The sequence below is a fragment of the Nycticebus coucang genome, chromosome 3 (assembly GCF_027406575.1).
Source record: "Nycticebus coucang isolate mNycCou1 chromosome 3, mNycCou1.pri, whole genome shotgun sequence".
In the NCBI taxonomy this organism is placed as follows: domain Eukaryota; kingdom Metazoa; phylum Chordata; class Mammalia; order Primates; family Lorisidae; genus Nycticebus; species Nycticebus coucang.
In genome coordinates this window covers 121376843-121389199 of record NC_069782.1, presented here as the reverse complement: position 1 = coordinate 121389199, position 12357 = coordinate 121376843, and the positions used below count along the sequence as shown (strand labels likewise).

Below are 12357 nucleotides of genomic sequence, written 5' to 3'. Positions count from 1 at the left end.
ATGTAGTATATCCATACAATGCACAGTTGTTCAGCCATAATAAGCAATGAAGTACTGATACACAAGCATGTTGCAACATTAATGAATTTTGGAAACTATGCTAAGTGAAATACTTTACGATTCCACTTATATGAAATATTTAGAGTTGGTAAATTCCTAGAGGTAGAGAGTAAAGATTACTAGGGGTTGAGGGAAGGTAGAATGGAGAGTTATTGCTTGATGGGTACAAAGTTTTTCTGAGTGATGGAAATATTTTGGAAATAGTGGTGACAGTTATACAACATTGTATACATAATGCCACTGATTTTTACATGTAAAAATAAAACAGCATATTCTGTGCTATATATATATATTTTTTTTTTTTTTTTCTTTTTTTGTGGTTTTTGGCTGGGGCTGGATTTGAACCCGCCACCTCTGGCATATGGGACCGGCGCCCTACTCACTGAGCCACAGGCGCCGCCCATGTATATATATATATATTTTTACCACATTTAAAAAAAAAGCTAAACCAAAAATTTAACAAACCAAATTTAAAAAGTGACAATCTTTAGGAAAAGCAAATTTCCCGTTGTATTTCAGGAAGGTACAACACACATCAACACCTAAAAGAAATACATACTTGTTTCAAAGCTGAGAGTTTTGGGGCATGTTGAATATCATGAAGAGAAGAATTCTGATCTGCCAGTTTTTCAATAGTGCTCTTGAACTCTGGATGTTGAGGCGTTAACACTAATGCTGGATGGTTGCACAGTTTACGTAAGTACTGTAATGCCTATAAGACGGGAAAAAGTATACACAAGTCCATTTCATATACACAAACATTAATATCTCTGTATTTTTCCTGTGCTATTACATCTGTTTAGGATGTCTTTCTCACTTGGCAAACTTCTCATTCTCCAAGAACCAGTTCAAAGGCTGGAGCAGTGGCTCATGCCTGTAATCCTAGCACTCTGGGAGGCTGAGGCAGGAGAATCACTTGAGCTCAGAAGTTTGAGACCAGCCTGAGCAAGAGTGAGACCCTGTTTCTAAAAACAGCCAGGTGTTGTGTCAGGCACCTACAGTCCCAGTTACTCAGGAGGCTGAGGCAAAACTGCTTGAACCGAAGAGTTTGAGGCTGCTGTGAGCTATGTCACCACAGCACTCTACTAAGGGCAACAAAGTGAGACTCTGTCTCAAAAAAAAAAAGAACCACTTCAGTGTCTCCTCTGATTCCTGTGCAGTTTGTATATATTTCTATGAGGACATTTATAACTTGTATAAGTTGCACTGTTTATACCTATATTCCTCACTAAACAATCAGCTCCTCATAGCAAAATGAGTGCCTTATTCATCTGCTTAAAACTCTTTTCCACTCAAAGTGACTGAAAAAGCACACAATGCTTCTGGAACTAGAATCATTTCTGAAAGAAAAAGTTTCTCAAACTTCAGTGAGTAAAAAAGTTTATTGCAGACTTTATCAACCAGCAAATCTTTCCCTTCTACATAAAGTATTCTGATTTAGTGATCTGGAGGGACAGGAACTAGGTGACTGTCTCAAGTGGTTGTGTCTAAGAAACAGAACCCTCTCCTCTTTTCTGTTTCAGCCACACTCTCTTCTGCCTCTTACTTGGTTTATGATTTGGATCTCACCCTTGGCACTGACAAGGCTCAAGACACTGTTGTGCATTATGATAAAAATTGTGTGTGTGGAAATCTTGGGAAAGGTATAAGTCTCCACAACCACCTTTAATAGGTTAAATAGTATTTAATCTATTGGTGAGAGGTTTTCTATGAGGAAATATTACAAGAGGTTAAAAAAATAACTGAGGTGACACGTGCTACCACCTTTTCATTTGCTATTCTCTCCAGCACACAAGGAACACTGGTCTTGGAACTTCTGTACATTTTGCATCCTCTGCCTGGAATCATTTCCCCCCACATACATGCAAGCCTCAGTCCTCCTTGGGACAAATCCTTGTCTCATCTATTAAGAAACCACAACCCACCGAGGACTCCAATGTGCTATAATTCCATTTCACATGATATGTGTTTCACTTATTTTTCATCTCTATCAGAGAAAAGAGTCAGTCTATCATATCCATTGCTTTAAGTAACCCTAAAGCTTAGAAAAATTACTGCCATGTGTTAAGTAATTTTTTGAAGAAAGCAAGATTCCATATTCTAGAATTCTTTTCATATAATATACAAACATATACATTTTGAACAAATATTAATATCATAAGTATTTTTTGAGTATATAATATCGAAAAAAATTAAATCAGCATTTCAATGTTCCATACAATAATTGCCTCAATGAAAAATATTCTTTAACATTTAAAAAGTAGATTGTAATGTATACCTGGAATACATGGCCTGTAGCTTTAAGCTTTGGTTTTTCAGTGTCTTCAGAAAGTGCAGCTGAAGAAACCGTTTCATCAACATCACACTTGGCACGAGACTTAGCAAAATCTTCATAAAGTTGAACCTATAAAATTGCCCCCATGAAAGCTGTTAATATATCTACATTCAATTATTCAAAATATATAAATAGCAAAAGCCAGGAAGAGCAGACATTTAAATCAGCCCTCATTAATGAAAAAAAATAGATGATCTATTTTTTTTTTTTTTTTTTTTGAGACAGAGTCTTACTCTGTCACCTTGGTAGAGTGCCATGGCATCACAGCTCACAGCAACCTCAGACTCCTGGGCTCAAGCCATTCTCTTGCCTCAGCCTCCTGAGTAGCTGAGACTACAGGCACTGGCCACGATGCCTGGCTAGTTCTTGTATGTTTTTACCAGAGACCAGGATCTCACTCCCTTGCTCATGCTGGTCTCAAACTCCTAAAAGCTCAAGGGATCCTCCCACCTCCACCTCTTAAGAGTGCTAGGATTACAAGCATGAGCTATCAACACACCCGGCCTATCCACTGCATCTTGATACATTCCTTTTAAAGTCTATTTATAGAGAAAGTATAAGCACTTGTTTTGCTGCTAAAATATTAAAAATACTAGTCAAATAGTCGTAGACTCAATTTTTCCACTCTTCAGGAAAATAAACACATTACCAATAAAAGAGAACCTGAATCTTTACGAGTGAGTGAGGAAAATCTACCTTAAGTGAAGTTATATGGTCAAGACCCTATAAGTATATTCCGAGAGACCAAATTTTAAAAGAATGTTACTATTAGTCTAAATGGGAAATAGGTATCGAGTTTAAGGTATTAATATGCTTTGGGGTCTGGGTTCCTGCCTTGTGTATTTTGGTTTTTTGGGGGTTTTTTTGTTTGTTTTTTTTTCTTTATCAGGCCCAGGAGAGCTTTGAATCCATCAGGCCTGGTGTGCAGGGCCAGTGCCCTAACCACTGAGCTATGGCACCCAGCTAGGTTCCTGCCTTATAGACACTAAAATAATGTGAAACGGAAGAAAATCTAGAGATCCAAATAACAGCAATCAGTGAATAAAAAAACCTGTGAATGCTAAACACAGCCAAAGTGTTACTTCTCTTTGGAGTTCCCTTCCTCCAGATTAAACTTGTTTTATGCCTATGTTATAGCACCACAGATTTTCTTCATATGACATTTTTTCTTTATCATACTTACCTACATTAAAAAGTTTTCATCTCATTGCTCCTAAAACATTCCTTTCGATAAATATCAATTCAATTTTTGCAAATGAAGGAATGAAAGACCAAGAGATTAAGTAGATAGTATAGAAGAATTACAGAGTTTTCAGCCTGCAGACTAGTATCTGGCTCACTAAACCCAAGTGATTAGATCAATATTGGCTAACAGGTTAACTACCTATTCACTAGAGATGGGGGGAAAGTAAGTTTCTGGGTATTTCTGTAATATCTTTTATTCATTTGACCTACTCAATCGGGTCCTAATACTAAAATAGACTGATACAGATAAACCTAAAACATAAACATTCAAACAAAAAAATTCTGATTCTTAGAAGCCATGTCTTTCTAAGACAAGGGACAGTTTCCACTTTAAGTATAGGAAAGACTTCACAATAAATTCCTTGGATAATGGTCTCTATGTACAAAATCAGAACTGTGCAGAAAGCAAATTTTACTTTGAACATCTACAGGTATTGCAGTAATACTTCAAAGGGGATAAGGTCCCACCAACCAAGGTTTTAAATTCAGCCCTGATAGACAGTCATGTGTAAAGACATTTTGTCAATGAGAGCACATATAGGACAGTGGTCCCTGAAGACATAAAACCGATTTTTATTGTACCCTTTATAAATTTAGATACACAAACACCACTGTGTTACAACTGCCTACAGTATTCAATTGAGTTAACATACTATACAGGTTTGTAGCCTAGGCACTACAGTCTGTATCATATAGCCCAGACAGGAAATAGGCTATGCCATATGCTTGTGTAAATAAGTACTCAAGGATGTTCACACAATGATAAAATCGCCTAATGACGTGTTTCTCAGAATATATCCTCACTGTTAATCAATGCATCACTGTCTATTAGCTCTAGGACCATAGGCAAGCTATTTAACTTTTCTGAGTGTTGCTTTCTTAATATTCAAAAATGGGGATTAACAGTTCCTATAATGCTGTTTAATGCATATGACAACATTCCAAGGCAGATCTTTGGGTTTTATAAACAATGGTTTATTTTCTCATCAATTTAACTTTGTGACCTTCCAAATTAACCAGACATTTAAGAAAATTGGCTGTGAGCAACAGCATGAGAGACCAAGGTAGGAGGACTGTTTGAGGTCCAGAGTTAAAGACCAGCCTGAGCAAAAGTGAGATCCCAACTCCACTAAAAATAGAAAAAATTAGCTGGGCATGGTGGTACATGCCTACAGTCCCAGCTACTTAGGAGGCTGAGGCAGCAAGCTGTCTTGAGCCCAGGTGTCGGAAGTTGCAGATAATGACACCACTGCACTTTATCAAGGGCAATGGAGTGAAACTATGTCTCCCTCCCCCAAAATCCCCACAATATAGTCTGCTAATAAAACAACCACAATCACAATACTTCTAACCTGGAGAGGACTAAGACTACAATAATAGTCTTGAATAATTTTAGGTGGGAGGTCCTGCAAAACATCTTCTTTCATTCTTCTCAAAAGAAATGGCAGGACTTGACGGTGCAGTGCATCCATAGCAAGAACACCTATTAATAACAAGAGAAATGGCTTGAAAAAAGTTAGGGATACGTTAAAATTACTTACACCGGGCTTATAATTATCACTTTCATACCTGCTTCTTGTTCTCGACTGGAGCTTCGAGCATCCCTACTTGCTAATATAGGTTTACCATATCGAGCAGCAAACTGGCGCTCAGTACCCAAAAATCCTGGCATGAGGAAATCAAATAATGACCACAGCTCCAAAACATTATTCTGAATATGAAAAAGGAACATCAGTTATCTCTTGTACTGGGATTATTTCCTTACACTTAAAAAATGGAACATTAATGAAACCCTTATTATGATGATAAAGATGAAGAGTATCACTACATTTTAGGTATACAGTATTAGTAGGGTAATAATAAAAATAAATATAGGTAAAAATAAAATAGGGTATATTATTAAGGTCAGAATCCTTAGAGAAAACAGCCTATCCTCTTTGGGGGAAATCCCCAAGTCTCCCATCACCAGAATAAACCCTGGCCTACAATGTTATTCCCCCATGTTGGCATCTATGAAATAGTGCAAAGACTCCTCAAGTAGCTGGGACTACAGGTTATATGCTACCGAACCCAGATAATTATGACCTTTTTTTTTTTTTCTAAACAGAATCTCACTTTGTCACACTGGGTAGAGTGGTGTGGCCTCATAGCTCACAGCAACCTCAAATTCTTGGGCTCAAGTGATTCTATTGCCTCAGCCTCCCAAGCAGCTGGGACTACAGGCACTCATCACAATGCCCGGCTATTTTTTAAGAGACAAGGTCTCAATCTTGCTCAGGCTGGTCTCGAACTCCTAAGCTCAGGTGATCCACCTACCTCGGCCTCCCAAAGTGCTAGGATTACAGGCATGAGCCACCACACCCAGCCAATTATGACTTTTAAAACCTTGTCTGCTACATACCAAATGAATCATAAAACAAGTAATGTGATTACTGGAAATTTATTATCGTTTCTATAAATGAAAGAAAACTCTAATTCACTGCCAAATGCCAAACCTACTCTTTACCTGGAGAAAAAGAAAAAGAAAAAAAAAAAAAAGAATAGTAAATGATTACCTGGATTGGTGTTCCAGAAAGAATAATCCTATAATTAGCAGTCAGTTGTTTTACTGCTTTTGACAATTTTGTTTTTCCATTTTTGATGACATGGCCTTCATCAAGAATACAGTAGTTAAATTTAATATTTCTAAGGAAGAATAAATAAAAAATTTTAGCATCTTTTACTGCATATCAGGACTATTTAGAGAATCTTTAAAGTAGGAAGATATTAAGGGACTTCAAATTTAAGTTTCTCTAAAGAAAAAAATATAATTCTTACCTAAAGAAATCTATGTCATTCCTCACAACATCATAAGAAGCCACTATCAGATTGTGCCTTTTTACTTGGTGCTGTAACCTTTATTTAAAAATAATAAAATTAGGAAATGGGGACTTTGAAAAGTGTTTAAATACAATTTAAAAGGTGACTACAGCTACCATCACGAGGTGCTTTCAATCTACCTATTAAATCTAGCATTCCCCTCTGCTTGCTCTATATGCATGACCCTTCTACCTGAAAGGCCACTCTTCTCAGGACTTGGCCATGCTGCCTTACTCTGTTTGATCAGGAAAGAGATGAGCACAAGACTAAAAATGTGGCAGGCATTTTTATTCTATTAAAATGAGCTAATCATAATACTTTATCCTCTGATCACAAAGGCTGGTTTAGGGGCAGGCCCCAAATAAGGCCAGTCAGTCATCTTCAGTATTGATATGTTCATGATGGAAGAAAGAAGGTCTGTTTACTATACTCAGCAAGTTAGCCCTACACATGGTCATCTATCTTATCTACCAACTATAGAATGAAGGTCAGCAGAGACCTACACAACAAGTTATGTAAGGGGAAGAAGAGAAAATGGGTCTGAAGCAAGAATCCATGCTTAAAATTTTCAAGCAAGTACATTAAGGAATGTCCTATTTGCGTAAGCTAGTTTGAGGTGAATTTCTATCAATTACAAATGAATGAATTCTAACTTGATTACTGAAGCGGCACTTCAGTAAACTGCTCAAGAGTACAAGCTTTTGCCTATAATCCCAGCTTCATAGGAGGCTAAAGTGGGAGGATGAGGATCACTTGAGGTGAAGACTTAGACCAGCTTGGGCAACACAGCAAGATCCCATCTTTAAAAAACTAAGAAAAAATTAAAAAACTAAGAAAAAAGCTAGGAATGGTGGTGCATGCCTATTGCCCCAGCTACTTGGGAGGCAGGCTGAGGCAAGAGATCACTGAGCCTAGGAATTTGTGACTTAACGATTTTACTGCTGCACTCTAGCCTGGGTGACAGAGTTTAAGACTATCTCTTGGCTTGGTGCCCATAGCACAGTGGTTACAGCACCAGACACATACAGGGAGGCTGTGGGGCGGCTCCTGGGCCAGCTACACAACAATGACAACTGCAACAAAAAACAGCCAGGCATTGTGGTGAGTGCCTGTAGTCCCAGCTACTTGGGAGGCTGAGGCAAGAGAATCGCTTACACCCAAGAGTTTGAGGTTGCCATGAGCTGTGACACTACAACATTCTACCAAGGCCGACATAGTGAGACTCTGTCTCAAAAAAAAAAAAAGTGCAAGCTTTTGAACTACTTGTGTTCAAAACCTCACTTTGCACACTTAATTGGTTGAGTGACTCTACCCAGACCCCATGCTTTAGCCTCCTTATCTCCAGACTACCATAACAGTACCTATACCTCATAAGGTGACTGTGAGAATATACTATTTTACCTAATGTAAAACTGCTTAGGACAGTGCCTGGCCAGTAAGGACTAATACTAAAACTAAAAATTTTGACAACTTTATTTAATAATAATTATTAATACAGATGTATAGCAGATCTATGGACTAATTTAAGTAACCTATGACTTAAAAAATAAACAAAAATTGGCTTGGTGCCTGTAACTCAAAAAAAAAAAACAAACAATGGGCTTCCACTCTTTAAAATATATAGGTAGGAATATAAGAAATATACTAGTTAATGGGAAGGGGATAAAGCTAAAAGAACCCTAGTGCTGCCATGAGAGCAGGGCAGCTGGAGCAGCCCTTATGGGTCCAATGTATTTTGGGGGAGAGGGAACAAGGAGGAAGGACTCAGCCAAAGAGAAATACTTTTTTTGAAACAAGAGTCTCACTTTGCCGCCCTCAGTAGAATGCCATGGCATCACAGTTCACAGCAACCTCTAACTCTTGGGCTCAAGCAAGTCTCTTGCCACAGCCTCCCAAGTAGCTGGGACTATAGGCGCTTGCCAGAACCCATGGCTATTTTTAGAGACAGGGTCTCACTTGTGCTCAGGCAGGTCTCAAGCCTATGAACTCAAACAATCCACCTGCCTCAGCTTCCCAGAGTGCTAGGTTTACAGATATGATCCACCTTGCTGGCCAGAGAAATGCCTTTTTTTTTTGAGACGGAGTCTCAAGCAGCCACCCTGCCATGATGTCACAGCTCACAGCAACCTCCAACTCTTGGGCGTAATCGATTCTTTTGCTTTAGCCTTCCAAGTACCTGGGACTACAGGCACCCACCACAATGCCCGACTATTTTTTTTGTTGCAGTTGACATTGTTTTAGCTGGCCCAGGCAGGGTTCAAACCTGCCAGCCTCGGTGTATGTGGCCAGTGCCCTATCCACTGAGCTACAGGCACCGCGCCCCAACTCTTTTTTTTTTTTTTAAAGAGATAGGAGGTGGGGAGCTCATTATACTGTCCAGGCTGGCCTCAACCTCCTGAGTAGCTGGAATTACAGGCTCAAGCCACCAAAGGAAAACTCTTAGGGAAGTGGATAGAATGAAAATATAATAGAAGCAGCAAGGAGATGCTAAAGACACAGTCTCCCAAAAGGGGAATACAGATGGCTTTGGTTACTGACAATTCCCTCATCTAATACTTAGAAAGCCCAACTGATTATACAGTTTCTAAAGAACCTGAAATTTGATAAGCCTCACTGATTCCATCTTCCTAAATACACTCACTTTTCTTAAATAAGTAGAAGAGAATTCATTTCTAATAAATTTTATTCTTCCAAACTACTTAAGATAAAAGATGAACATTTTTGTTGCTGTATGGCTCTTACCTTATTCTTTCAGTGGGAGGCCCAGTATAGTGCAATGGATTGAGATATTCTCTGGAACAGAATTTACCTACTTCATCCACCCAATGACCTGTTAATGTTGGTGGACAAACCACCAAAGAAGGAAGTGGCATACATTCTGCCAATTTTGATCTTGCATATTCCTGGGCCCTTTATAATAATAAAACACAGTAAATAACATAGTTTGTTTGTATTTCTCAGAAAATGAAAACCTTAATTTAAAATAGCATTTTAAATTACCTATGGCAATGATCTCCTGCTAGGATGCAGATGGACTGTAAAGTTTTCCCTAAACCCATGTCATCACATAGAATTCCATGAAGTTTATATTTATTAAGAAATGCTAACCAGTTCACACCATCCTACAAGTTGGAGAAAAGAGAAAAATTATAAATGTTAACAGATCACAAAATTTTTTCTTATAAAAAACATGTTTACACAGATCAAAAATCTTTATATAGGCAAAAAGGAAATAAACACAAGGTTTTACTAAATCTATTTTATTTTTTTAGAGATGGAGTCTGCCTGTTGCCCAGGCTGGAGTACAGTGGTAGAATCATATCTTAGTGCATACTTTGAAAGCCCGGGCTATGATTCCATAGCTTATTCCAGAACTCCTGGGCTCAAATGATCTTCCCACCTCAGCCTCCCTTCTAGGTGGGACTACAGGCACATGCCACCACACCACTGCAAGGCTAATTTTTAATTTTTTTGTAGAGAGTGGGGTCCTACTATGCTGCCCAGGCTGGACTTGAGCTCCTGGTCTTAAGTGATCCTCTTGCCTTGATCTCCCATAGTGTTGAAATTATAGATAGGAGCCATTGTGCTCAGCCCTAAATAAATTTTAAAAATCCTTCAAGGTACCCTGAAAAGGAAACTCACTATTCTTATTTATAACCTAAGTGTAAAACTTACCTGCTGATATTTTCTGAGTTCAGCATTGATTGGTACTGGAATTTTATAATTTTCCAACTTTTTCCCATCTAACAATTGTTCCAAAAAGTGTCGCTCCTTGGCTTTCAACTGGATTAATTCTTCTGACATATTTGGAGGGTCTGGAATGCCTGCCTAAAATGATTTTTAAAGGCACATTAAAACTACTTGCAATTTTTTCGTTACCAGATATATCAAATAATTTTAAACATTATCAAAACATAAATACGTGGAAAAAAAGACATCCAAAAATTATATACTTTTAGAGACTTGAAAACAAAAAAGTTTAAAGAATTTGATAGGTATTAAAAGTATGACAGACTAGTTAAGTAAATACACTTGAGATTATCTTTTTTTTTCATTTGAGATTATCTTAAAGAGCATAAGCCACAACTTAATTTTCCCACATTGTACATTATTTGATAAAGAGGCAAAGAAAGTTGTATAGTTTATTTTAAATTAAATGCTGTTACTGATGCTTGTTCATTTTAAAGCTCCAATATCCAAAACTACTGGTTTTCAAAATGTGGTCTTCAAGGCTCCTATGGATCCTCAAGACTTTTTAAATTATTTCATAATAAAGGAAGACATTATTTGCATTTTTTACTGTGATGGCATTTGCACTAATGGTACAAAAGTTATGGTGGGGAAGACTGCCTGTGCCTAAGAAATCAAGGCAATGGCAGTGAAATGTACTAAGTAGCCCCTGTATTCCTCACAGTCATGCACCAGCATTCTTTCAAAGAGCCAGTTTTACTTAAGAATGTCCTGGCAGCGCCTGTTGTTCAACCGGTAAGGCATCGGCCACATACACCAAGGCTGGAAGGTTCAAACCTGGCCCGGGCCAGCTAAACAACAATGACAATGTAACAAAAAAATAGCCAGGCACTGTGGTGGACAGCTATAGTCCCACCTACTATGGAGGCTGAGGCAAGAGAATAGCTTAAGCCCAAGCGTTTGAGGTTGCTGTGAGCTGTGATGCCATAGCACTCTACCAAGGGAGACATAGTGAGACTCTGCCTCAAAAAAAAAAAAAAAAAAAAATGTCCTTGATAAAGCAGAAAAAAATAATTAATTTTATTAAATCTCAACCCTTTCAGTACACATCTTTTTAACATTCTGTGAGACAAAATATGAAATACACATAAAGCACTTCTGCTGTTTATCAAAGAACAATATATTGAGGGAAAGTACTTAAAAGATTATTAAAAATGTGAGCTCAACTGGCCATTTAAAAAAAAAAAAAATCTAAAGTCCTCAATATTCCAAAAATTTCCTTGACAAACTGTAGTGTTCACATATCCGTCCTGGATGTATCCAACTTTATGTCTCTTCAATGGCTGATTTGTCTTTTTTTTTTTTTTTTTGAGACAGAGTCTCACTTTGTCACCCTTGGTAGAATGCCATGTCATCATACCTCACAGCAACCTCCAACTCAAAGACTAAACATAAGGACTGAAACTATAGGTATTTCTCAAAAAAAGAAAAAAAAGGCATATAAAGGGCCAACAGGTATATGAGAATTTACTTTTTACTGTTTTAATTACCAAAACTTATCTTTCATCTAACTTTCAGCCCAGAATCTTTCCCTGGATGCTAGGAGAAATTTAGGAACAATTCTATTTCTAAAGAGCATCAATCAGTTATCATTCTTTCAGAAACCACAGTGTCTGATTTCTTGTTTTACTTTTAAAAGTACCTATTAAAGTATTATATAAAATCTTAAAGCCTATAAGTATTTTTTAAATTATGTCTTTTTAAAAAACCTGACGCATTCATTAAAAAGGGTTATAATTATTATGGATAAAGTATAGAAAACAGAAAGTCTACAAACCAAATATTTCCAACTTACCTCGAGTGGCATAAGTCTAATTAGTGTTGCAAAACACTGCGTAGCCATAAATCTTACACTGTCTGTTTGATCACTCATTCTTCCCAACACAGGAACAACCAAAAGGACAATATATGGAACAATGCCAACATCTAGTTGTTCCATTACACCTGAGTAAGTGATTAAGGAAACTTCAAAGTGGTTATGAGATAGACATTATCACAAACTGATTTACCAAGATTGTGTAACTTTTACAAAGATTCTTCATGAGGGAACAAATTGACGTCAAGGCCTATGATTCAATTATAACAGCATTTGCACACTTTGTTGCTCC

At 37.5% G+C, this 12357-nt stretch overlaps 1 protein-coding gene across 2 annotated transcripts in view; it reads right to left on the bottom strand.

Annotated features, from left to right (window-relative positions):
• BTAF1 (B-TFIID TATA-box binding protein associated factor 1) overlaps nt 1-12357 on the bottom strand; it is a 111237-nt gene that overhangs the window by 19884 nt on the left and 78996 nt on the right. For both annotated transcript variants that reach the window (XM_053584603.1, XM_053584604.1), the window contains exons 25-34: nt 12045-12193; nt 10175-10327; nt 9500-9621; nt 9242-9409; nt 6458-6535; nt 6196-6325; nt 5210-5351; nt 4993-5123; nt 2339-2464; nt 620-772 (exon numbers count right to left, since the gene is read on the bottom strand). In XM_053584603.1, the coding sequence (XP_053440578.1) occupies nt 620-772; nt 2339-2464; nt 4993-5123; nt 5210-5351; nt 6196-6325; nt 6458-6535; nt 9242-9409; nt 9500-9621; nt 10175-10327; nt 12045-12193 (1352 nt within the window). The remainder of the gene's footprint in view (nt 1-619; nt 773-2338; nt 2465-4992; nt 5124-5209; nt 5352-6195; nt 6326-6457; nt 6536-9241; nt 9410-9499; nt 9622-10174; nt 10328-12044; nt 12194-12357) is intronic.